This window comes from Vidua macroura, chromosome 10 (genome assembly GCF_024509145.1).
Source record: "Vidua macroura isolate BioBank_ID:100142 chromosome 10, ASM2450914v1, whole genome shotgun sequence".
NCBI lineage: Eukaryota > Metazoa > Chordata > Aves > Passeriformes > Viduidae > Vidua > Vidua macroura.
Genome location: NC_071580.1, coordinates 25,943,921 through 25,968,525, shown reverse-complemented (window position 1 = coordinate 25,968,525; position 24,605 = coordinate 25,943,921). Strand labels below are relative to the sequence as shown.

The 24,605-nt window shown below is 40.4% G+C and overlaps 1 protein-coding gene across 2 annotated transcripts; it reads left to right on the top strand.

Annotated features, from left to right (window-relative positions):
* The first annotated feature begins 36 nt into the window (after positions 1-36).
* FAM168B (family with sequence similarity 168 member B) lies at positions 37-24,264 on the top strand. 2 transcript variants are annotated; one of them, XM_053986136.1, is made up of 7 exons: positions 37-142; positions 6,716-6,796; positions 10,775-10,858; positions 14,945-15,087; positions 16,010-16,187; positions 17,927-18,056; positions 19,362-24,264. In XM_053986136.1, exons 2-6 carry the CDS (start codon positions 6,727-6,729, stop codon positions 18,037-18,039), a joined length of 588 nt encoding a protein of 195 aa, XP_053842111.1. In that variant the 5' UTR covers positions 37-142; positions 6,716-6,726; the 3' UTR covers positions 18,040-18,056; positions 19,362-24,264. The 2 variants fall into 2 exon arrangements, with proteins under 2 accessions (XP_053842111.1, XP_053842112.1); XM_053986137.1 differs by lacking the exon at positions 37-142 and adding an exon at positions 455-615.
* The last annotated feature ends 341 nt before the right edge of the window (positions 24,265-24,605 follow it).

The following is a 24,605-nucleotide window of genomic DNA, read 5'->3' as shown; positions in this document are numbered from 1 at the left end:
CCCGTGCCGTGCCCGCGGGGTCGCGCACGCACGCACCCACCCACCCACGCACGCACGCACGCACGCAGGCAGGCGCGGGCACCCGCACGCACGGCTCAGCCAGCGCCCGCCGCGCCACCCGCACGCAGCGCTGCCGCTCACGGTGAGTGCGGGCCCGGGGCCGCGGGGGGGCGCGGGGAGGGACGCCGGCCCCGCTGCCATCCGCGCCGGCCCGGCTGCGCCATCCCGGGACAGGTGCGGGCCGCGGGCCCCGGCTCCGCCGCGCTGCGGCCTGGCCGGCAGAGGGGAGCTGGCGGCGCCTCCTGCGGCCGCGGGGCTCCGGCCGTAACAGGTACCTGCGCAGGGCCCGCGGCCTCCCCGCCTCGGCCCCGCGCTCGGGGCACGGCGGTGCCGGTCGCTGCTGGCAGCGCAGCATCGTCCGGGTGGGAACTTGGTGCGAATTGAGGGTGTCGTCACGAGGGCTCCGGCCGGCTGCGTTCGGCGGACACGGCGTCGGAGGCTGCAGCTGCGTGCGGGAGCGGTGCGGGGGCCGTGTATGCCCCGTACCTTTGTGAGCTGCAGGCAGCAATCGAAGCTCGGTCCTCGGTGCTCTCTGGTGAGGCGGAAAGGGAGAAGGTACAAGCAGGGCTTGCAGTGCTTTTCTGCATCGTTTGGAGCCGTATAAATACCAACCAAATGTTGAAATCAGTGCTCTGAGAAAGGTAAAAAGTCAGGGATTCGATGAGGGCAGACACCCAGCGCTCGGGGCAGAACGGCATTCGGTAGATCTCATTCTGGTAGTGTTTCTGCCCAGCTGTGAAAATCAGGAGTAAGAAAATACATGTGTTGCAAATGAATGTACAGTTTGTCTCACGGTGTTTGCATTGATCTGTGGGTTTTTTGCATTCATCTCTGTGGAACTTGATTTGTTCTTGAATGTTGAATCTCAGTGTGCATGTTCCCTCCTGTGACCAGACTTTCTGTCTGCTCTGATGTGTAATTGTCAGTGTCATAAACCTTCCACACTGGTAGAATGCACCCTTTCCTGCATCTTTGGAGTGGTAATTATGCACTCTAACTCTGAGGTTGGAAAGGAGGAGGGCTCAGGAGGCTTTTGGAAATTCTGTGTTCGTTGTGGTTTGCAACAGTTTCATGTTATTTCAGAAAGTATTAGGGAATAAATTGAAAATTAATTTAAGGAAAAAAATGCTTTATAGGATTTTAGGAAGAAGCAGAGCTCTGGGGCTTAACTAAAAAGTTATAAATACAATTCCTTCGGGTAGTGAAGTATACTCTTCCAATTTGATTTTTTTTCTCTGTTTCTCATAGTTGATTGACTTCCCCTAAATTTGGCAATAGACAGGCTTCTATGATTCTTACAGTAAGGTCTTGGTGACTTGAGGACTTGTTTGAGATGAGAATGCACACAAATTCAAAGTTATTAAGGAGATGCAGGGATTGGAGCTGGCAGCTTCTATCCTCTTGTGCCATAGCAACAACAGAAATTGTAGACTTTGAGAAATATTGTGCAGTTCGTTTAATGTTTCCATAAGTTAGAAGGAGTTTTTTTTAAGAAAAGGTTTTGGTAATGTTCTGGGATATTTTGAAGACTAGAGCAATGTCACAACGTACAAATGAAGTTGGATCACAAGTAGGATCTTAGTGTTGTGGTTTTGTGTAGGTTTTCTTTCTGTGAATGACATATGAAACTGTTGAGTCTTTCACATGTAATCATGTTGTCTCCGTCCTTACCGACACTGAGTGCAAGTAGTGTTGGTGTTAATGTAGGTGTATTTTACATAGGAAAAAATCCCTAACAAACCCTTGTTAGATCAGGCTTGCAGGTGAGAGTTGTATGCACTAGAAAGGATTAAAAAGCCTAAACGGCTCCATTCCTTTTTTTAGCCTTAGGAAAAAAGAAGACATTCAAACAAAACATAGAGTGCTTGGAGGTGTCTTATTCATTCTCTGTGACAACATCTTGTAACTCAAGCAGGGGAGGAAGACTTGCATGGGAATGAGAGTTCCAGCTTTGTATTTTACTTTATGTGTGAGCTTTGAGCAAAGATGTTAACTGTCCTTTTCTAGGCTGTCGTTCTGCAGCCTCAGTCTGTCCTGTCACTGTCCAGTCCTGCTCCCTTCTTTGCGTTTGAACTGGCCTTGGCCATTTGGGGATGTGTTTCAGTTCTCTCAAGCTGATAGATGGAAAACTAGTAATCCTTTATCCAAAATTCCTCCAGCAGAGCCCAGAATCCTGGCAGCCAGCTTATCTGCTCCAGCCTAGTGAGGGGTCCCAGTGCAGGGATTGCTTGCCAGCTGCATGGCAGTTCTGTGAGCACTGATTGCAGCTGCCTGCAGTCCTGGGCTGCCATAAACCTCTGGTCTCCCCTGAAGAGGCTTGTCCTCCTTTCTGGGAAAATTCAGTGACTTTTTTTGAGGTCTTTCGATGAATGGAATGAATTAAGTGCTACCTACCAGTGCAGCATGGGATGCCTTGTCTTAGTCTTTATAATATTATATCCCTTTTTTTAAACTAATTGTGTAAAAAGTGCCTGTTATTTGGCCTTAGATTTGCATCAAATGGTGGCTGAAGGTTTAACAGAACATAGTGTGACTGAGACTTCAATTGTCAGTTATTCGAAGAGCTGAAGTGTCATGAACTAGTTTCTTTGTTACTTAGCAGTGGAAATTACTTCTTTTACATTACCAGGCACTTACGTATTTTACTTGTATTATGCTTTGACTGAAAGTCAAATGGGTAAAATGCAGAGTATTAATATGATGGTAAGTAACTTAGCAAGTGCAAACTGGGCCATTTGTACAATTTCATGGCAAATGGCATTCTGAAGGTGTTCCAGAATGGATCAGTGTTAAACACTGCAATGACTTAATGTGTGTGAGTCTGCTTAACATCCTAGAGGGAAAGTGTTACTGGACCACAGTAGTGTGTTTTGGCCAAGGTATTTGGAGATTCCTCCCCAACTCTTGTGATGGAATTGTCATCAGAAGAGCATTAAATGGCATTCGATAGATGGCATTCTGGTAGTGTGAAAATCAGGAGTGAGAAAATACATATGTTGCAAAGGAATGTGCAGTTTGTCTCACAGTGTTTGCATTGATCTGTGGGTTCTTACATTGATCTCTGTGAAAAGATTTTTAAAAGCAGATTTTCCTAGAAACATGCTTGTCCTGAGTGTAGCAGGAAAAGCTGTGTGCAAAAGAGATCCAATTGGGAATACTGGACCTTCAGCATTAGCAGTGGTTGGCCTTTGTGCTCAGCTTCCCAAAACCTGGGTTTAAGTGGAGGATGGTTGTCCTGGTATCTGTACCAAGATGAGATCTAACAGGTCTTATGAAAGCTGAGTTTGATTGCCTGGCTTTAGCCAGAGTGCAAGGTGAAGGTTTGCACTTCCCAGCATCCTTGTGCAGTCTTTAATCATCTTTAATAAGTATGATTGCCTTCATTTCAGCTGAAAGAGTCATTGGTATACAGTTAGCTCTGTGCAATTTATATACAGATGATGCACTGTAGACACTTATTTGCATATTCCTTAGCATGAGAATGCTTTGGAGGGAATGCCAACAAAGCAGTTGAAAGACAGGGATTCTTTGGGCTCCCTTTATACCAGTCCTCGCTAGTGTTTGATGTGGACTTGGAGCATTCCAAGGAAGTGGGCTGCAAGGTTCCACATCTTAGTATAACAGATGCCCTTCCAAGTAAAATTATGGTAAAAGTGGGATGATTGCAACCACTGAGTAATACTACATAATTATACTTACACATGTTGGGTCCTTCAGAGGAGACCTGAAAATAATTCTTTTTAATTAGAAGTGGTCTGATATTTAGTCTGCGATACTGTGAGCACTTTGTGTAGGCTCGTGGCTCTGACTTGCCTTTCAGTGGTGAAAGTACATCCCTGTCCCACCAAAGTTGAATTAATTTGTGTGTGTACACTTGTGAAGTTGAAAGCATGGATTCATTTGAAGTGGAAGTGAACAGCTTGAGGCTACCAGTGTCATTAGGGTTTTTTTTTCCCTAAGTGGAGTTCCTCTCTCTCAGTCTGTACTTCCTTTGAGATCAAGTCTGTGTTGTCTGACATTTTCTATCCATTTCCTCTACCTCTTCATTTTTGTGTGGTTTCTCTTTAAGCCATCTCCCATAGTGTATGTCCATGTGTTGTTCTGCAGTCATTGTCTACTAATATTTCTAATAGTTGGGATTTTTTTTGTGTATTTTGCCTAAATATTCATAGGAGACCCTTGCTGGTTTTCCACCTGACAGTTCTCTTTTTGTTCGCTGCCATTCAGAATGGTGAGAAGGTTCCAGAGTCTTTTCTCCTAATTGCTGTAGGGACTGCAAGGAGGAGCAGCACATTTGTAGAATATGAGGATGTGGGAGAGCACTGTGTTGCTTGAGTGGAAAGGTTTATCCATCTCCTTAAGACTTTAACCCTGTAACTGGGAAATGCTGAAACCAAAGTGAAGCTTGAGCCCCTAAGTATTTTGTAAATTTAGAGACAAAATGTGGCAAAATCAACATTGAAAGAGGAGCAGAAATACACATGAGAAGAAAGCACAGAAAGATATAAAAGGAACAGACTGAAAGTTTTCAAGTAAGTGAGACTCATACTTTAAGGAGAAGGATACACTGAAGAAAGTATGGGAGAAAAGAGCAGCCTTGCTAAAAGAAAATACTGGTCCAGCAAAATACACCTGTTGATTATGGCACAGAGTTAATGCTGCTAAAACTCCACAGGACTTCAGTGAAATATTACACTTTATTCTTGAAATATAGCTTGCTGTAGAACATTTTCAAAGATATTTGTTTCAGATGGCACTTGATGTGGGTCAGGTGCTTAAAACATGCTGCTCTGGGGATCTTTATTCATCCTAAGTGATGTAAATGGCAGCTTGTTTGGTTTGTAACTCAGTTGGCTCTGTTTTCTTGATGTGTAATCACACAATCTGAACAAAAAAGGTAATTCTATATAAGTTAGTATTGTTGGGAAGTGAGGGGAGAAAGCCCAAGAACCTGATGAATCTTGTAATTATCTTATATTGACTTGGAGTGTTTTGTGAAACCTGATTATAAACTTTCTGACAGCACTTACTGATTCCTAATTTTGCACAAATGGCAGTTTTATATCTGTTGTGTACCAGGTGCTGCTAATTCTCTTGGCACAGAGCTGGTTTTAGTGTTCCTCTAAAAAGCAAACTTTATGCTTTATAGAGTCACTTACCCTAGGTTTATCAGTGCAGCTATACTGATAAACTCCACTTGGATTCCTGCCATAACATATCCTGTAACTAAGGTAGTGCATGTGTAATTAAACTTCCTTGTTTCATAAATTTTATTTACAAAATTTCCTTAAACTGTGTTTAACTGCTTAACATCCAGTTGGTTTAAGTAAGACAGCATCTTGAGATGTAGAAGAGGAATTTCAAGTGTCAGCTATTAGCAGTTAATAAGAAAGTCTGGTTTCATAGAGTGCTCATAGAGCATTTTGGGTGCTTGCAGGAAGAATCATAGAATGTCCCGAGTTGGAAGGGACACACAGGGACAATCAGTCCAGCTCCTGGCCTTGCTCAGCACCACAAGAATTCCACCATGTCCTGAGAGCATTGTCCAGACATTCCTTGGGCTGGGTCAGGCCTGGGGCTTTGAGCCCTGCAGAGCCTGTTCAGTGCCCAACCATCCTTTGGGGGAAGAACCTTTTTCAAATATCCAATGTAACCTGCCCCTGTGAAGTGGGAGATCTGTGTATATATATATGTATCTATCTATATGTGCAGATGATTGATGATACTGAGCTTTAAATATTAAGATTTTTTTTCTAAAATACTGGAATAGTAGTTGTGAACAGTATTCTTGTATTGTGTATTGTTGTGAACAGTATTCCTGAGGCACTTGAGAAGCATCTTCAATGCAATTTTATTTTCCTTGGTGTTTGCATACAAGGTTCTTTTTAAAATGGGATTTGGTTTTATTGCTGTGGGTGATGCTGGCTGTAGGAGCCTTGTTTTTGTGTGAATGCATCATTCAGAAATGACTGGACACAACTGTCGGCTTGTCATAGGCTCTGAAGAACCTGACAGGAAGTAAACAAAGACAGATATGGGCTGGCTGTCTAAATGCACAGTTTTTTGCCACTTGCTTCTGTAGTAATTGGATGTTTGATAATTTAGTGCTGTAAAGGACTGGAATGCCAGGTTTCAAGTGCCAGTAAGAGTGGACCATTTGCAAGGGATGGTATTTGCATCCCTTGGCTAGAGGCTTCAGGAAAGAACTGGGAAGAAAGCAAGGTTGGTAGATGGCAGAGAGATGCTGAGTGGTTGATAAATGGTAGAGAGGTGCTGAGTGATTGACAGATGGCAGGAGGAGAGAAGTCTAGCACAGGAGAACCCCTGCAGTGGGTTTGGATCTGCACACCACGGGGGAGCTCTGGGCTATGGAAATATTTTGAAAGCGTGCTCTGCAACAGGGAATGTTTCATTCCTGAGACATTCTCTAGCTGATTGAGGGTTGGAATGCTTTGAAACTTCTTCCTGCAGTGATTCTTTTCTGCCTGTAGCTACAGCTTTAATGTTGAGAAGTAGAGGAATTGCTGCTTTTTCCTTTGTAACATTTTCTTCCAATAAGTTTCCTTAGTTTCCAGTTTCACCTTAATTGTTGCGATTTCAAGCTTTCCCTATATAAGTAAATACTGACTTTCTGTTTCTTTATTTCCTGATTCAGTTACTGAAATAATGAATCCTGTGTATAGCCCTGGATCTTCTGGGGTTCCCTATGCAAATGCCAAAGGAATTGGTTATCCAGGTAAGCAGCTCTGTTTTCTGACAAGTTTTGGTTACACTGCTCTTTGCTCATGGTCAAGAAGAAATAGTTATGAATGCTTTCATGTAAATCTGCTTTGGGATTGGGATGAGGTTGCTTTTAAATTTAAAAAGTGACATTTCAAGACTGATGTTATTTCTTCTGTTATATTTCTAACTTCAGTATCTCTTCCAATGCAGCTTATTTTAGGAGTTCTAATAATTATGCCCTGCAAGAAGAGGAGGCAATCTATTTCTGCTGCCAGTTGACTGGCACTGTTAACCTTTCTATCCTCTTAATTCTTGATCATGCTGTCTGTTCTCTGACTGCCCAAAATATAGCATCAAAGGTGGCACCAAGAAAATGGCCAAAAATGTTTTTGAAACGGAAATACATTTAATTTCTTGTTTTATCTACTTCTCATTGACTCTACAGTTTTTCATGAGGTTGTCCCCCCAACCCATCTCCTAATGTATGTGCAAGGAGGCTTCATTTCTGATGTCTCTATAGTCTAAAAGTTAGATGAGGCAAAATTAGATTTGGACAGAACTTTCCAGGAAGGTTAAAGAGAAGCCTGTGTGCCTCTGGGACACATTTCAAGCAGCATATCTTGATGCTGTTTTTTTTTTTTTTTTTTTTTTTTTTTTTTTTTTTTTTTTTTTTTTTGGTTTGGTTTGGTTTGGTTTTTTTTTCCCCTGTTATCTCTGACAGAAGGGAGTTTCCATCCTGGGAGAGGCTGCAGGGTCTTTTCTGCTCAGCTTTGTACTTCATAAGAAGTTAAACTTCTTTAGCTTTTACAAGGAGGCAGTTTTGTGATTTAGTTGGTGTTGGGAGGCAGAAATTATTCTGTGCTGGTACTGTTTATATTCTTGGTAGCTGTACTATATTTTCCTACTGCTATTTACCATTCTTAAATCTGTTTTTCACCTTGGGTATTGCATTAGAATTCCTGTTTTCCTGTTCTAATTTTCTCTGTTCCTCCTTCTAAATAGTGATACATGAATGAATTCTCTTTATTGGCTTGATTGTCTCAAAAGCATTTTAATTTTATTTTTTGCTTTTCATTTTCCTCAAACTAGTGTACCTTCCTTGATTTCTACAGTATTTATAAGGGAAATGCAAAATGTGTTTAAATGGCTTTAGGTCTGTTGAGTGACTGGAATGGTACAGTAATAAATTGTAAAGCTGACACTATGTAACCATAAGTCCTGCAGGATGATTTTACTCTGAGTTATACAGGCTATAGTAATCTTATAATAAGGCAAGCAGCAGAGGCTTACTAATTAATATAATGTATGGGACAGTTACTTCTGTAATTATAATAGATGGCTTTTTCCAGCTTTTCTTTTGCTTTAGATAAAGATTATTATGGATTATTTGAATATAACTTCATATCTTTAGCTGTATTTATTTTCTAAACTCAGATTTATATTAACCAGGTTTTGATTTGTACTGATAAGCATCTATATACTGCATTGAGGCTTTTGTCTATAGTAAACTAAGTTGTACCTTAATTTATTTAGGAAAAAATACTATTGTAGATTCATAAATAGCAGTTTAAACAACATTACAATCTCTAATCTTTTATCTACTATTATTTATACTAGATTATATATTTAATTATGTAAGTACTTTGTTTGCCAGTCTGCATAACTAAAATACACGAAATTGAAATAGAATTGTTGCAGAAGTGCCTTAAATGTCATGCTACAATGTGGTTATTTAGAACTCTCCCTTGCAGCAGTTGGTTGGTCAGTTCATGCAATTTTGACCCCTAAATTCAGCTTAGTCAGTAATGTGTTACACCATTAGATAATTTGCTGCCTGGTCCAGGTTTTAAGACTGTGGGATAAATACAAAGCACATTCCCTAAAATGAAAAGTAGACTTGCATTTTAGGACCTTTTTTTTTTAAAATGTTGCATGACTAAGAACCCCTTCTTTGCTTCTCCTAATTTAAAAGCTGCAGATTCTCCACTTGTTATCATTGCATTTACATGGGTTGCATGATAATAGAAAGTGAGGAACACAGCAGTAGGTGGAATGCATACTGAAAGGCAATGTGTTTCTAAAGCTGTTGCATATTTAATAACTGTTTATATTATACTACACCTATTTTAGGCTGTTGGATAGTTTTACAGCAGCAAGAAATCAATATTCAAATGTTCTCATATGGATGGAAGTTCCTTGTAGAAGCTAAAACTGCTGCTTGTTGTAGTTACATTTTACACTAATGACCTGTTTCTTAAGTAAATCAGAGTGCTCCACAGTGCAGCTAAAGCTGTGAAGAAAGAAAGGACTGAAAATGTTTCACACACACACTGTTGCAGATCTGTAGTGTGTTTGAGTAAGGTAAAGCTGTACTAAAGCGTTCCACCAGCAGCTTGTGAGTTTGAAAACTGAAGAGCTATTTACACTCTGAAAAGTTGTTACAACTTGAATATGTTATTTTTAACTTGGATTTTTAAGCCTAATGCTTTTCTTAGTCTTCTCCATGCTGACCACCTCATAGTAGTGCCAAGCGTATGTCACTTGATATGTTTACAGAGTGCTTTACAAAACTGGGTTAGCTTATATAGTCCTGAGCTGAGTAATTTTAATTGTTGGGAGTAATTGCTGAGGACTCTGGGATTCATAGTGAAATAAAAACTCTTCACATTTGAACAGCAGTTTAAAACTAAGCTCTGAGTCTGACAGTGGGTATGCAAATATTAATTACCTTTTATCTGAAGGAGCTGGAATCTTTATAAGCAGAGAGCAGAATGTGGTAGTAGCTCTTTCTACTATCTTTCTAGTATCTTTCTGAATACAGACATTACTTGGTTTTACAGATTTGAATAATGTAAATAGGTTCTTGGGAAAACTAATAGCTATGATTAATTCAGAAATGTTACTTAATCTGAAGAAGCTATGTGTCTTTCAGGTAACAAGTTTTTGCTAATGCAGTGTTGTGTCTTACACAGGAGTATATCACAGTGTTCTCTGGTACAGAAGTGTTTCACTGTCATTTTGCCAGTACCTCTGTGAATCACTCGTTACTGTTGTCACAGTGTGTGTCTGAAAATGGGGAGCTCATTTGATATCCAGTGTAGTAGCAAATATGTGTCAAATTCAGCAAGCAATTTGGGCTGCTACTGCTTTGTACGTTCTACTTGAGATGCCTCTGATCTGGAGAGTCAGAGTCACTCTAACTTCTAGGGATGTATTTCTGTGAAAATGTCCATTCAGATTAGTATTGTATGTGATGCCTTCTTGGGGGCTGCCTAAAAACAGAAGCCAAACTGTTAAGGGAATAAAAAGCAGTTCTATTTATTGAAGGACCTTCAGGTATATTCAGGGCAGACAAAACACCCAAAAATGGACCACAGCTCACAGGTTTTCACACTTTTGTAAGTTCGGTGCATTTGCATATTGGGGGTTAATCTTCCAATTCCAGCTTCAGGTCTTGAAGTCATTTACCCCCACTTTGCTCCCCCCCCAACTCAATTTTGTTTCCATCTCTCGGAGCCTGAGTCAGTGAGGTGTCTTTGATTGCCAGGCCTGGAGAGGAATTGTTTTTTCTGACGTAAATATGAAGACAGTAGGTAATACAGTATATGGAGCTTAGAGTTAGACAGTAAGGAATTGCAGGCTTGCAAATATATGAAAAATACAAAAGCTAAAATCCTAAGTCATCATTCATACATCACACCAGGGGGAGAAGTGCAGGACAGTTACACAAAACTTTGTTTTCCAGCTAACTTAAAAGTTACTTGGCCCACAGAGATGGCTGGAAAAGAGGTGTAAGAGAGAATGGACTTGTGAAACCATAGCTGTTCTCTTCACTTAGCATTCTTCTTCAGGGGATTTAAGAGAGGAAGATTGCAGTGTTTATTTGAGGAGGTATGATTGAAGAGTGCTTGCCTCACTTAAAGCATGTGCAATGAGAACTTTGAGAGTAAAGTCAGTCTAGAAAATAACTGTGATGTGTTCTTTCTCCTAGCTGGCTTCCCAATGGGCTATGCAGCGGCTGCTCCTGCCTATTCCCCCAACATGTATCCTGGAGCAAATCCTACCTTCCAAACAGGTATGTGGAATTGGGGTGTCAGAGCAGGATCCTGACCTTTGCAAGTGGTTAGAAGAAAGAATGAGGAAAAGCTGTAGGAGTTCACAATAACACTTGTACTGTGGGATAAGTTTTATATTGCCTCAAACATGACTCATAAGGAATCATCTAATAAAGTATTATAATCTTAAGTCATATTATTGCACCTTTCAAGAAGTGAACAACTGAGGTTTTAGCTGTTTTTTCTGTATTTCCAGATTATCCTTGAGGTTTGCATTGCACTTCACTGCTTCCTTCATGGCTCTGCTTGCTTTGCATCTTTCTGGTCATTTCCAGATTCCTGTTTTTTCTTCTGTCTGTTATCCTCAAAATTATTCTTTTTCACCCTTTTCTTAAATCGTATCTTTCCAAGTTCAGCTTGCTGACTTCTCTCTGCCCTTAGGGTTGTCTTGCACAGGCTGATGGTCTGGAAAGCCTGGTTGCTGTGTAAAGCTGATTCACCATTGTGGATGCAGGGCAAGGACTTAGGTTACTGCACTACTTTCATGTATGTCATTTAAGGAAGGGAATGGGATGAACCTAGGAAAAGGGAGGTGGAAAAACAGACATCAAAAACAAGGTACTCACCAAAGTTATTTCTGTGTAGTTCTACTTTCACTAGTAGAACATGATTTTAATGTGCTAATCCTTGAAACAAAACAGAAGCTGGTAGTGGTTTAATTTCCACTTAAAGCAGGAACGTGGTAATACAACAGTACTCTCCCTGTGGTTATTTTGTATAGGAAGGAATTCCTTACATTGCTTTGTTAATGTAGAGCTGGGCATCCTCACAACTCTTCCATTTTCATGTATTATGCCAGCTTTCCAGAGATGCATGTGGCACATAACCAAGTTTGTCCCTGAATGCCCTTGTGTAATTTATGGCAGTAGGAAGGGATATTGCTTGAAACTGGAAAGCTTATGCTGTGGAAACCTGTTTGGTATTGAAGTTCAGTGTTTGTAATGGATGGACTTCATTAACTACCAGGAGACTCTTCAGGGTGTGGCAGCAATTACTGAGACAAAAGACTCATCTAAAATGTTTGTCTGCAGAATGTGTTAAAAGTATGTAACTTTCCTTGGAACTCTGTGGGATTCTGGTTGGTACAACCTCTGTCACTGTTCAGTTTGCTATTAGAGGCAGAGTGAGTGCAGACTCACACTTTGTCTTGTCTTTGGCCTTGAATTTAAGGTAAGGAAACAGATTAATGTTAGAGGTTCCAGAAACTAAAAAAAAAAAAAAAAAAATCGCTCTCGTGGCTGGGTATTGCTACTGTGCCAGTATCATATCTGGGGATGCCAGCTTGCATCTGCACTGGATTGCTCCAGAACTTACCCCGGGAGCCATGTTCAAGGGAGAGCAGTTCCCATCAGGGTAGAGCTCTTAGTTTGGGTGGCACAGCCCCATGTGGGCTTTTATTATTGGCTTTATGGCTGTCAGGCCCTTCAGTTTCACTGCCTTCTGTGCTGCCCTGCATATATCCTGTAGCTGTGCTGAGGAGGAGCTGTAGGCTTTCATCCTAGGAGCAGGTAACTGAAGATAGCTCCAGTCTTAGTACAGGTTACAGTTTGCAAATCCTGCTGCAGGAGGCTGAGGATAAGCTGCATGGAATCAATTTAACAAATCATGGGAATTCTGGCAAAGATTCTTGACCTGTTAGACTTAATCATGTTGTAATATTAGTTTGCACTGATTCATCTTGGAATATATCTCATGCTATATAGCAAAGTCAAAGGAAGAACCTTTTCACTTCTAAGAAGAAGCAATAAAGATGCATAAAAATCATATACAGTCATTGAATGTCATTAATTTTTTAAAAACTTGTACTGTTAGTCTTTATTGCTGTTGAATAGGAAGTACACTTTTATTTCAGAACTAAGAATAACTTTAATTTTTAGCTGCTCTTCAAGCTGTGAAGAAAAGTTCAAAATGTACAGACCTCTAATTCAGGCAGATAACAACTTGGAGTACTTTGTCCTAACAGCTGGGATATTTTTATATATTTTTTAATCTTTTGGATGTAACAGCTTGTTTGTAGAATCAAAGATTTTGTAAATTCATATCACACAGGAGTATTTGAATGTGCTGTGCCACTGCTATTACAAAAGGGTGCTTTTTTACAGGTACTGCCTTAAATGGCTGTGGTTTTGACTTATCCTGTCATTTACTGTTAAGGTCTTTGCTCCATATTACAGAGAAAAAGAAATTAATGGAATGGCAAAATACCTCTTGTGCAGATGTACCACTTTGCAAGAATGAAGGAGAAATTGTCTGTGCAGCTGCATCAGTGGGTTTTAGAATGAAAGTGGGCTTCACTGAGGACATACTTGTAGTGATTCTTCATGTTCAGCATTTTGTAGCTGGGGTTTTCACCACAAATAGCTCTCCATACTAATAGAAATGACTTCCTCAGCATGCTGGATCTGTGAACTACTTAGGGTCTCTAAGAGCAAGAGTTCAGAGTAAGTGCTGTGGCACAGCTTTTTTAAAGGTAAAAATTCTATAAAAAAGAAACAGTAAACCTATTTAGTTTTTAGCTAAATTACTTTTAGTTTGAAGGGTGTCATGAAATTGCAAAGAAGCCCAGACTTCTTCAAGAAGAATGAAGGTCATGTGTCATCATGCTGTTTGTACAGACTGATTTTTGACAGCACAAATGCAACAAATCCTCTCTGCTATACAACTTCAGATCTGTTCTCTGTATTGAAGTCAGCCCATTCCAGACAGTTTTTAAAATCAGTCTAATCTCTACTCTGATAGTCTCTTTTTTTTTCTATAATTACCAAGTGTCTGTTCTTTCTTACACTGCCCTGGTACTAGTTTATTCAATTCCAACTAACTACAAATTATACCTGTGGATGTTGTGTCTCCCAGTGCAGTAGACCTGCATGAGATCCAAGATCTTTTCACAGCAGCACAGGCAAGGGCCTCGATGCTTTCTTCAGACTTGGTCATGCCTGTTGTTTGCTACCCTGAATGTTGCTGCTCTTGGATGCTGCTGCTCAGGTGTTCATATTGCCACTCTGGCCTTAGAACGATCTTGGGAGTGTAGCATGCAGAAACATTATATATATTATAGAAAAAATATATATAAACATTATAGATTGATATCAATATATCATAATCTCCTCCATACCTCTTCAAGCCCTTTTTCTGACCCTGAGATCGTGTCTGATGAGGGCTGGAGAAATTATGGAAAAGCTGTCTTTGGGCAGTATGAACCAGCAGTTGCCAGTTATCCCTGTAAAAATCCCACAGTTCCAAACATTTACAAAGGCAGGCTGATTTTGGGGGCCTTGTAAGAGGAATGCCGACCACTTTCTGATAGCACCTGAAGTCTTACTGTAGTATAAAAACAATTCTTAAGTGATGTTTAAGGATATGTCTACATATATAATACTCAAAAAGAAGATTTAAGGATCTTAAAGTGCCTTCCAAGTCGAATTTGCAGTTGCACTGAACTTCGCAGTGTTTGTGTTTTAAAGGTACAGCATTTTATGTTTATTTTAGCCAGTTCAGAAAATGCCAGAAAACAAACAGAAATAAAGGTAAGTTGAAGTAGAGGTTGCAGATTTTGTCTCTGTTCTCTGAAAATCCATCATGAGGTCTTTAGATGATTCTGGCTTTTGAAATTTTTGTCCTGTATCATCCACTACAGCAAATTAGTTGACTGCTACTGTGTTTTGCCAGTATGATTTGGGGGTGTGTGGAGAATTGACTGACACATGTGCCAAGTCCCCCTGTGTAGGGGTGCTGGATAATATGCCACATCCTAGTATTTAATATGTTATTATGAAGATGTGCTTTTTGTCCCATATCCATAGACTTGAAAAATAAATTATGCAAGTATACAGGTACCTTTTCAGGCTTATTTGACACAGCCAAATACTATTTCCAGGCTGTTGCCAGTATGAGGTAAATGATAGACCTTGTGCTTGGATATTGGGACTAACTTACCAAGTACTCACATGAAGCTTATGGAGTTGGGGAATATGAAAATCATTGCACCTGACTTTGGGAAGCAGCGTGCTGCTGAGTGTTTTAATGCAGACTTCCTTTTGCTCCAGGTTACACACCAGGCACCCCGTACAAAGTGTCCTGTTCACCCACCAGTGGGGCAGTGCCGCCCTACTCGTCCTCACCCAACCCCTACCAGACTGCTGTGTACCCAGTCCGAAGTGCCTACCCCCAGCAGAACCCATATGCACAGGTGCGTGGGCAGAGCCACAAAATGCCTCTGTGGGCACCTCTGTGGTCCCTCTAATACCTCGGTGAACTCTTAACTTTTCATCTCATTCACTTCTTTGTGCACTGAGAGAATTTTTAGCTGCATGCAGTAGGAATTCTTAATACAGTGATTTAGTTTGTGCTCAATTTTATGTCCTCTCTTGCGTGACAGTTACTCAACACTTCCTGGTAATGTGTTCACTCTTTGAAGAGATGCTAAATTCAGCAGTTATTAAAACGTGCTGCATCCTGTAACTACCAGTATCCTGATTTTTTGTTTTGTCAAAAATTGTCATAATTTTTTATTACGAAGTTTCTGTTGTAATTTCACAGATTTACCAAGTCTCATGCTAGGGAAGCTGTTGAAAATTATTACAAAGGATAGAATTAAGACACTTCAGTAAATATGATATTTTAGGGAAAAGTTGTCCTTCTTTGCGTAGTGGGAAGTCTCCTGGCATGTAAGCAGTAGCTGAAGAGGATTAATAGGCATGTAACAAGTTTTATTCGGTCTGCTTAGTGTACTTGGATTTGCCAAAAACATTGGATTATTTTACTAAAAGCAACTGAATAACAAGTTGTGAAATAATGAGAAGTTCTGTCATGGATTAATATATGAAGGGGATCAAAAGGAAGGGAATGAACGATGCATGAGCCCTTATTGTTGAGCTACTAAGGTCCCTACTTCACGTGTTATCCCAAATGCCTTAAAAAGGGATAAAATGTTAAATTGCGAGTGAAACGCAATTTTAATAGTTACAGTAAATGTTTCAGCTTCTGATCCATAGGTTCACTATGTTTAGAGTAATACTTTTATTTTATGATACATTTGTGAAAGAAGCTATCATTTATCTTCCCCAGCAGATACACTGTAATTACTTCACATACTGTTTTTTCTCCAACAGCAAGGCACTTACTACACACAGCCTTTGTATGCAGCACCACCCCATGTAATCCACCACACCACAGTCGTGCAGCCCAATGGAATGCCAGCAACCATGTACCCTGCTCCGATCCCGCCGCCCCGAGGGAATGGGGTCACCATGGGCATGGTAGCTGGGACCACTATGGCAATGTCAGCAGGTGGGTGCAGTCACACCAGGGCTTCTTCTCAGTGGAGAGGTCCTTTGAGCACAGGAAATGTGATTAGGAAATGTGGTGCCACAGGTGCACTTGACAGAATCATACTAATGTCAGTTCAGAAGGACTTGTGCAAGTCGTGTGTCTTCACAGAATCACTGGGTTGGAAGAAACCTTCAAGGTCATTGAGTCTAACTCAGCCCCAAAACCTCAACTAAACCCTGGCACCCAGTGCCACATACAGTCTGTTGTTAAACACATTCAGGAATGGTGATTCCACCACCTCCCCGGTCAGGCCATTCCAGAACTTTATCAGTCTTTCCGTAAAAAACTTTTTCCTAACATCCAACCTAAATTTCCCTTGGCACAGCTCGAGGCTGTGTCCTCTGGTTCTGTCAGTGCTGCCTGGAGAAAGAGACCAACACCACCTGAGCACAGTCACCTTTCAGGAGTTGTAGAGAGTGATAAGGTCACCCTGAGTCTCCTTTTCTCCAGGCTGAGCACCCTCAGTGGATCCTCACAGGGTTTTTGTTCCCAGCCCCTCTCCAGCCTCCTCTTGACGCGCTCCAGCGTCTCAACGTCCTTCCCAAACTGAGGGGCCAGAGCTGGACACAGCACTCGAGGTGTAGCTTCACCAGTATGCTCCTGAGTCCAGCTAAGTCAGGGTTTGTTCTTGTACAGCAGTACCTTGATCACCTCTAAGGATGGAGGTACCACATCCTCTTTTCAGAGTTTGTATTGTGGGACGGCAGTTTTTCTTCATATCTGTATAGAATATTACTTACTCTTGCACCCTTTGTTTCTCCTCATACCAGTGTCAAGAGCATGACTTCCTCTTCCCACTGCATTTCTCTATGCCAGTTGAAAGCAGCACCCTCTTAGACTGAGGAGAATGCAGTGTTCTGTTCTCACCCCACATACCACAGACCTTCCTTGTCTTGAGATACAACACTTCATGTGCTTGTACTACCTGCCGGTCCTCTGTGTCATGGGAAATGGTTGGGGATGTCTTCTTCCTATTGCCACAGTCTTTTGGTGGTAGTGTTTTGGAGAGAATGGTATTTAATCAATAATTCAGTCTCATCTCTGAGTGTTTGCTGAGGGGATGTCATGCTTTGTTATTCACTGGGTGTTAGCTCACAAAGAAAACTCCACATTCACTCAAGGGATGCTAATTTAAAAATCTAATAAACAAGAGCCATAAGTTTGTTTTGAGATTCTGGTTTCTATCCTGTCAAAGTTATAATTTAATTTGAGAAACTTCAAAACTAGAGGCCTTAGGTGTCACAAACTGAGCTAAGAGAGCTTTACTTGTGGGGAAAAAGCCTATCTGTAATAATGCAAACAAAGAACTAATTTATTCTGATTTATCAGTCAAGTTATCTGTACCATCAAATATTCTTAATGGCATGTAAAGCCTGCTGTGGGGAGAGTTGCTTATGTTGCAGGGTTTCTGCTAGAGCTATTTTTGAGTAATGATTATCTTTGTATGCATTGGCCTAAACATCCACTGGGCTAAAATGGCCCTCTGGCATAAAGATTTGAAGAAGATTGGGACTGGAATGCAAAATGATACTGGTAATTTTGAAAATGAGTAAGTTGTAATTGTCTTTAAAATTACTTCGATTTCTCTCCCCTTCTCTTTTTTTTTTTTTTTTTTTTTTTTAAATTTATTTTCTTTTTTTTTTTTTCCCTCTCTACTAGATTTTTTGCCTACTGAAAAACTGTTCTCTTCATTCCAGGTACTTTGTTGACAACTCATTCCCCAACTCCAGTAGCCCCTCATCCAGTTACTATGCCCACGTATCGGGCTCCAGGAACACCAACCTATAGTTATGTGCCCCCACAGTGGTGATCATCCTGGCAGTCAGTGTAAGTTGCATTGAAAGCAGTTAATCTTTCTTACAAACAACAGCATTTCAGGTTCTTTGTGGGACATTTTGCAGATGGTAAGCAATGGGGGGTGCTTCTGCACTATTCTAATTGAGCAGGAATACTCAAAAATCCTGCTGGAGTTTCTTGAGTTGTCTGCATCTTCACAAGTCATGAATAATTTTCACGATGCGTGATTGTCAAATATGAAAGAATGAGCCTTAAGTTTGCCTTATTAAAATACATCTGGAATTAAATATATGCAGTATTTTGGAATCATTGTTAATTGTTAAATTCAGCAGTACTGTGATTCCTGAATTGAATGTATTTGACTTTGTAGTCGAATTATCTGTGATTGGATAAATATGTAGGCAAGGTGTTTTGCCTTGCTCAGAGGGTGAATATTTGTTACAAGCTGCTGAAACAGATAACCTTGAGGTAATTTCATATATTCACTCTGTTTCAGGTAAGTATCAGTTCGTACTTCATGCAGTCAGCATGGAAAAAGCATTTTTAGTGTGAACCAAAATTTAGATCCTGGGTTTCAAGAAAAGGAGTTTCATTTTGAAATCTGCTATAAAGTTGGATGGATTTTGGGGGTGTAATCTGTGTCAAACTGACACAAGGACTAATGTTTTTGTGTTACCCACCTCATTTCTAGCTTGTTTGGTTATTTTTAGCACAAGCTGAAAACAGCTTCATTTGAATTGATGACTTGTCAGACCAACTGAACTTGGTCTGACAAGTCATTTTTCACTTTTAATCCATTTAGTTTATGACAAAAGTTAACTTTGTTTTAACTTTTTTGGGATTTCTGTTTTAGCAGTTAGAAATACAGAGTTCTGAGATTGCAGGTGACTATTCCCTTTGAGTTAGTAATGTAGCAGCCATTTCTCATTTTGCTGTGATGGTACACAGCTGTCTGAAGATCTGAAATGCTTCTCATGCAGTATTTCAGCCAAGAGTCTCATGCATCACAAATACAAGAAGTGAAAATTATGCTGCTAATAAACTCATGACTGCTGGTAATTAAATTTAGCACAAAGTACCTCCTTAATATTCCATCTTCTGCCTTAAAAACAACGACGGTGCTGACAGAAAGCTGGACTGGACATGACCAGAGCAAGTCCATGTAGTGTGTTCTTACCTCAAAATGTGGCAGGATAAGTTGCTAGGGCAACATTATTTAACACTTGGCATTTGTTGGTGTATGTGGTGCATGCAATGTTAATGTGTTCTGCCGCACTCAAATAGTATTTCACCTAATTGAGAGTATTTCCCACTCTTTTCCCCCTTTTAATGTAGGTTTAAAGATGGGAGATATGCAATCAAGAAATTGAGGTTTAAAAGTTGGTGCTGAAGCCCTCATGCCTCCAACCAGGACTTTCCTTCTGAATGCTTTCAACACTTGGCTAAACACTACTAATTCCTGATCACTGAAGATTTTCCAGTGCTGCATATCTTACATCTTGGAACTCAAGCAGTTAGTCTTAAAGCAAATCCTGTTTTGTGGACTGTCTTGCAATTTTTTAGCTAATTATAATGATAAAAAGGGAGTATAAATTTATTCTGATCCATATCTAGTTGAATGCATGTTAAAACACAGAAACAAAGCTTGCTCAATCTACCTGCAGTGACTGATGCAAAAACCATCATATGCAAATCCAAAGGAACCGAAAAGTATTTTACAACTTGTATCACTAATGCACTGTTGTAATGTATGCAGAGTCTGACAAGGTAGAATCATGAAAGTGAGTTTCTTTCTAGAATGCCATAACATACATTAGATGAGTGCTTCAGCCTGTTTCAGGTTGATGGAGTTGCCAGTTTAAAAGGGGCAAATTTTTGTTAAAGTGATGTGTTCTTTTCAATTTCAGCTAATAAATTGGAGTGACTGGAAAATGAGTCAGACAAGCTGTAGACATCCTGCACACCATTAGTTTACTTCATACCTTCTCATTTTCATTGTATGGAATCAGTGTTATACAGATGTTCTTAAGGATCAGAATTAAATAACAAAGGTAGTGCTGTGTCTGCCAGTAAATAAGGCAAACTTCCTTGAGGCAAAACTGGCTCTTAGGAATGGTAGGAGGTGGTATCACCTGCAGAATGAATAGGATGTCCTGGGGAGATTTCTATCCAGTACTACCTTTCAGATAATGCAAGATGTGTCAAAGTGAGACTGCCACACAGACTGATAGAAAAACACTTCCTTTTAGTGCTCAGTTGAGCAAATTCGTGCTGTTTTTCCTAAAGAACGTCGTAGTCAGTTGAAAACATATGTGCAGTTGATCCAGCTTGCTTTCCAGAAACTTAAGAAGTGCAAGGGCTTTCTGCAACAGAGTTGAGCTGCATGTTATTCTGAGGAAAGTTTGTGTGCCTGATGAGTATGTTAAAGGGGAACAAATCATTTTAACACAATCTCCTTATTACCTACTTGCAGTATGGACTATGGATACTCTGTAGTAGGGCTGCCAGAATATAGAGGGTTTAAAAAGCAGTTTTGTTTTGTTTTTTTTTCATGAAAATATTTGCAATTGAAGTAGGAGCCATTTGTTGGTTACAGCCTTTTGATGTGTTTTCTTAGTATTTTTTTTTTTTTACTTCCTAAATTGCCCTTGGAAGCACGTAAAAGAAGACTCGACTGCAGGTTAGCATTTCATTGCAATGAGTCATTTGTGATATTCTTTCTTGCAACTTCAATTTTTAAAGTACCTCAAAGCAAATGCTGTGGGGATAAAGGGCTAGCCTTGGAACCCATTTGTATACCAAAATTGTTATGGGGGAGATTTAAAATTTTTGAATTTGAATATTGCACATTAAAACTGAGGTTCTTCTTAAGCCTGCTTGATTTACAATTCCAGAAAGATGCAAATTTTTTTTATACATTCTGCCTGCAATAAATTATGCAGTAAATAGATATAAAACGTTGTTCCCTTTTAAGCATTTACACAGAGGTATATCAGCCTGTCTTGTTCTCATAGGTTAACTTCCATTCAGAATTAAATTTTCTGAAGTTGTGTATCTTAGTTACGCTTTGTTTTGGGGTGTTCTGCTCCTGTACAGGTTTGGCAGCTGATTTGGGATAGCATCTGTGCTGATTTAGTGCTGCCATCCCAGTATTCTGCCCTGGTGAGAGTCATGTGTACCTTCATACCCCATTGGTGGTTAGAGCCTTCAGTAACTTTATTTTTTACAGTAGGCACTCGCTGTATTTTGTACCCTTTTTTTTTTAAATAAAGTTTAGGCTTATTTTGCATGAATCACTGTCAGTGGATGGCCCCCTTATTTCTAATGCCTTGAACTTAACTAAGTTGTTGGAATAAGTACTTTCAACCTTACTTCATGAGCACTTACTGCAGCTTAGGGATTTCCATATGTTTTTATATGGAGCAGAAAATGATCCGAGACAAACTTAGTTGAATCTGTACTGCTTTGTTCAGTCTGTGTAACAATTCCATTTGTGTGTTAGATTTGCAGCTGTGATCAGTCAGGTGTGGCAGAGCACAGTGAGCACCAATGCTGGGTGCTCGTCCTGAGCGTGGTTCTGACCAAGAGCTGAGGGCTGGAGCAGTGCTGTGTTGGGGAGGAGCTGTGAGGGCCAGGCTGGAAGTTTTGCTGTCTTCTGTCTCATCACCCTGAATTAAAGTCATAGGAGAGAACTTCCGTGAATGCTGCAATAGAGAAATAGTTAAGGAATGATTATAACTTCCTATATATTTGCTCTAACTTCAGATTCCTAAATGTCAGCTTGGAATTGGTCTCCATGTAGTATTCCATAACACTTAGGCAGTCTCACTTACTTGAGCACTTTTTTTTCTAAGTTGCATTATGGGATTCATCCAGGAGGGAGAAACTGTACCTTTTTCAAAGGTACTGCACCTTCCAGTCCTGAGCAATTCTGATCCTACTGGGAGGCTGGAGCTTGTCTCCAGGAGTTGTTCTGAAAAGTAACCAAAAGCACAGTGCAGGGGGACGGGGGAATATGTGTATATATAACTATCTCAGTGGTATTTTGTTGCAAATAGTAGAAAGCATGGATATAAAACTGCAGTGGGGGAAACTGTACATCATTAAATAGGCGTTTACACAGTGAGGGTCTTACGAAACATTCTCTCCTGCTTTTTATATAACATTCCCTATTTAGAATTCCTTTATAAATGAAAACACAGTATGTGTTTGCACTAAAGCTCCTCTGCAAATTAAAAGAGCTAGTGCAGTAGAGACATTTCAGATCAAGCTTCTCTTTAAAAAAAGAAAACTTTTATGGCAGCTTTATATGAACAAAAAAGTACTACTATAAACCTGGAACTGAAAATAACTGTTGCAGCAATAACAAAGAGAAGTCCAAGAAATTTTTTTTAATTCAAATTTCAAGTGTTGCATCTAGATAAAGTATTTTTTAAAAACCAAGGTATTCCCTATGTCAGTAACAGCTGATGTAAATGTCTTTTAAGTGTAGCAGCAGCAAAAGAAAAATGGCAAATAATTGGCACCAAAAACACATAGCCCTAGTCAGTGTGGTGGTGGTTAACTAAACACCAGGAAGGAAAAGAGACAACCTACTGCTAGATGTTGCTTATGCTTGTTGTAACCCTCTCCTGTTTGGAGTTTCTAGGAGACATGTAGGAATGCTGCTCAAGAAAGCTTCATTTTGAGTGTACTATGCAAGTTAAATGCTTACATGCAGCTGTAGGTGAAAAAGGTCCTTTATTTTCATTGAAGTTCTTCCTTGTATTGCTCCATCCACTAATAAAGCTAAGCAAACAACAGAAGCAAACCACCACCCATCACAGTACCACTATGTCTGGGTGGTGTCAGGAGAGCTGATGGTACAGAGCTGTACTCCAGGTTTCTCAGCATGGGCTGCTCTCCGTGGAGTGTTGTGCCTTCACTGCTCCTTGGCTAGTAAGGCAAGAGAGCATTGACTTGGAGTCACTCCCCAGTGCTTCAGCACAGTGTTCCACACTGTTCATTTGGGTTTTGATCAAATAGGTAAGCACATCAGTCTGACACCACCACCTCACTCTAGGGTCAAACTCATACCAGGGGTGGTAACTCCCATGTGTGTGAAACCTCCCATCTTATGAACATGAGCAATAGTGATGCTCCAGCTGGAGCTCGAGGCACGGCACAGAGCCCGTGGCTGTGCCTGCTCCGTGGCTGTCAGTCCAGGCAGGTTCCTCAGCCCTCTGAGCCAGCCTTTGGGAAGGCTGTAAAAGACATGGCCATTTCAGCTCACTCATATTGTTCTCATTAAGAAGTGTCAGTTTCTAATCCTGTGTTGTGTCAGCTCTAGGCTTCCTGCAGAGCCCCTCACACGAGGAGGTGAAATGCCACAGGGCAGGAGCACCTGCAGCAGGGTCGGACAGTTTGTGCAGGGCTAGCCCAGAGCTGAGCTGGTTCCCATCTGCTGGGAGGACTCTGGGCAGTCTGGAGCCACTGCCCAGGGTGCTGAGGGCAGGCAAGGTGTCCTGTAGGCACCAGAGAGGGAGAGGAACAGCGGGAACAAGAATCCTTTTCTTGTGCAGGTTGCATATAACACTGAAACATCTGAATTTCACATGTAGTAAGGGTCCACTTGTGACTTTTACATCTGGACAATTTATGGGCCCTGAAGTTTCAACATCAAGAAAATGAACATGACTTTTCTAAACGGATTGTGACTTTTGGGCATTTAGCAGGCAAACTGGGAAAGCTTTTTTAGCTGGCTGCTGTACAGACTTGTTTTAAGTAGAAGGGATTTGTTAGTGGGTTTGTTTTTTTTTTTAATTGTAATACTATTATTGGCTGTCCTCCTGTCTTAAGATCTAAAAAAGTGAGTGCATGCAATGGAAGTACAAGAGGCCCCAGTAATAGTTCTCCATGTTTGTTATGAAATAGACACAGGTTTCCTTTTTATGACTTTTTAAAAAACTGTCTTAGGAACAGTTGTATTGGTACTTTTTTTTTAAGTTTAGGTCAATGTTGTCTTCCAGAATAAGTTTTAAGGCATCACTCACTCCTGCATTGAACTATCACATCAACACAAAGAGTGGAGATTCCATTCTGAGCCAGTTCAATTGTGAAAATTCATACTTTTTTATTTTTTATGCAATTCAATGAGTAGATGAGCTCAAGTTTAAATTCTTAAAAGCACGTTTATTGTAACAAGAATTGTTATGTATTAATACTTCAGTTTTCAATAAAGATTGACTTGTGTTGCTTATTGTGGTTTCTTTCCTACTGTCTTTGGTGAAATCCTTCCAGAAAACATTCTGTGCTGGAGAAGAGTATGATGCATTTAAACTCTTCAAGCTGATGGAATCTGGTGATTGATGGAAGCAAAGCAAAATGTTGAAATGGGATGAGTGACTGTGCTCAGTAAGGTTTCTTGATACCTAGCAGAGCACAATGGCAAAGGCTCCCCAGTGGGGAATTAAGCTTCCCTAAATTGTCCTGTCTGAGAGTATGGTAAAGGTGTTCAATCCTGCCTTGTTCCCTTTTGAGACATTTCTGGGGTTTGAGAGGTTTTACTTTATAGCTTAAAACAAAGGAAATGGAACAGAT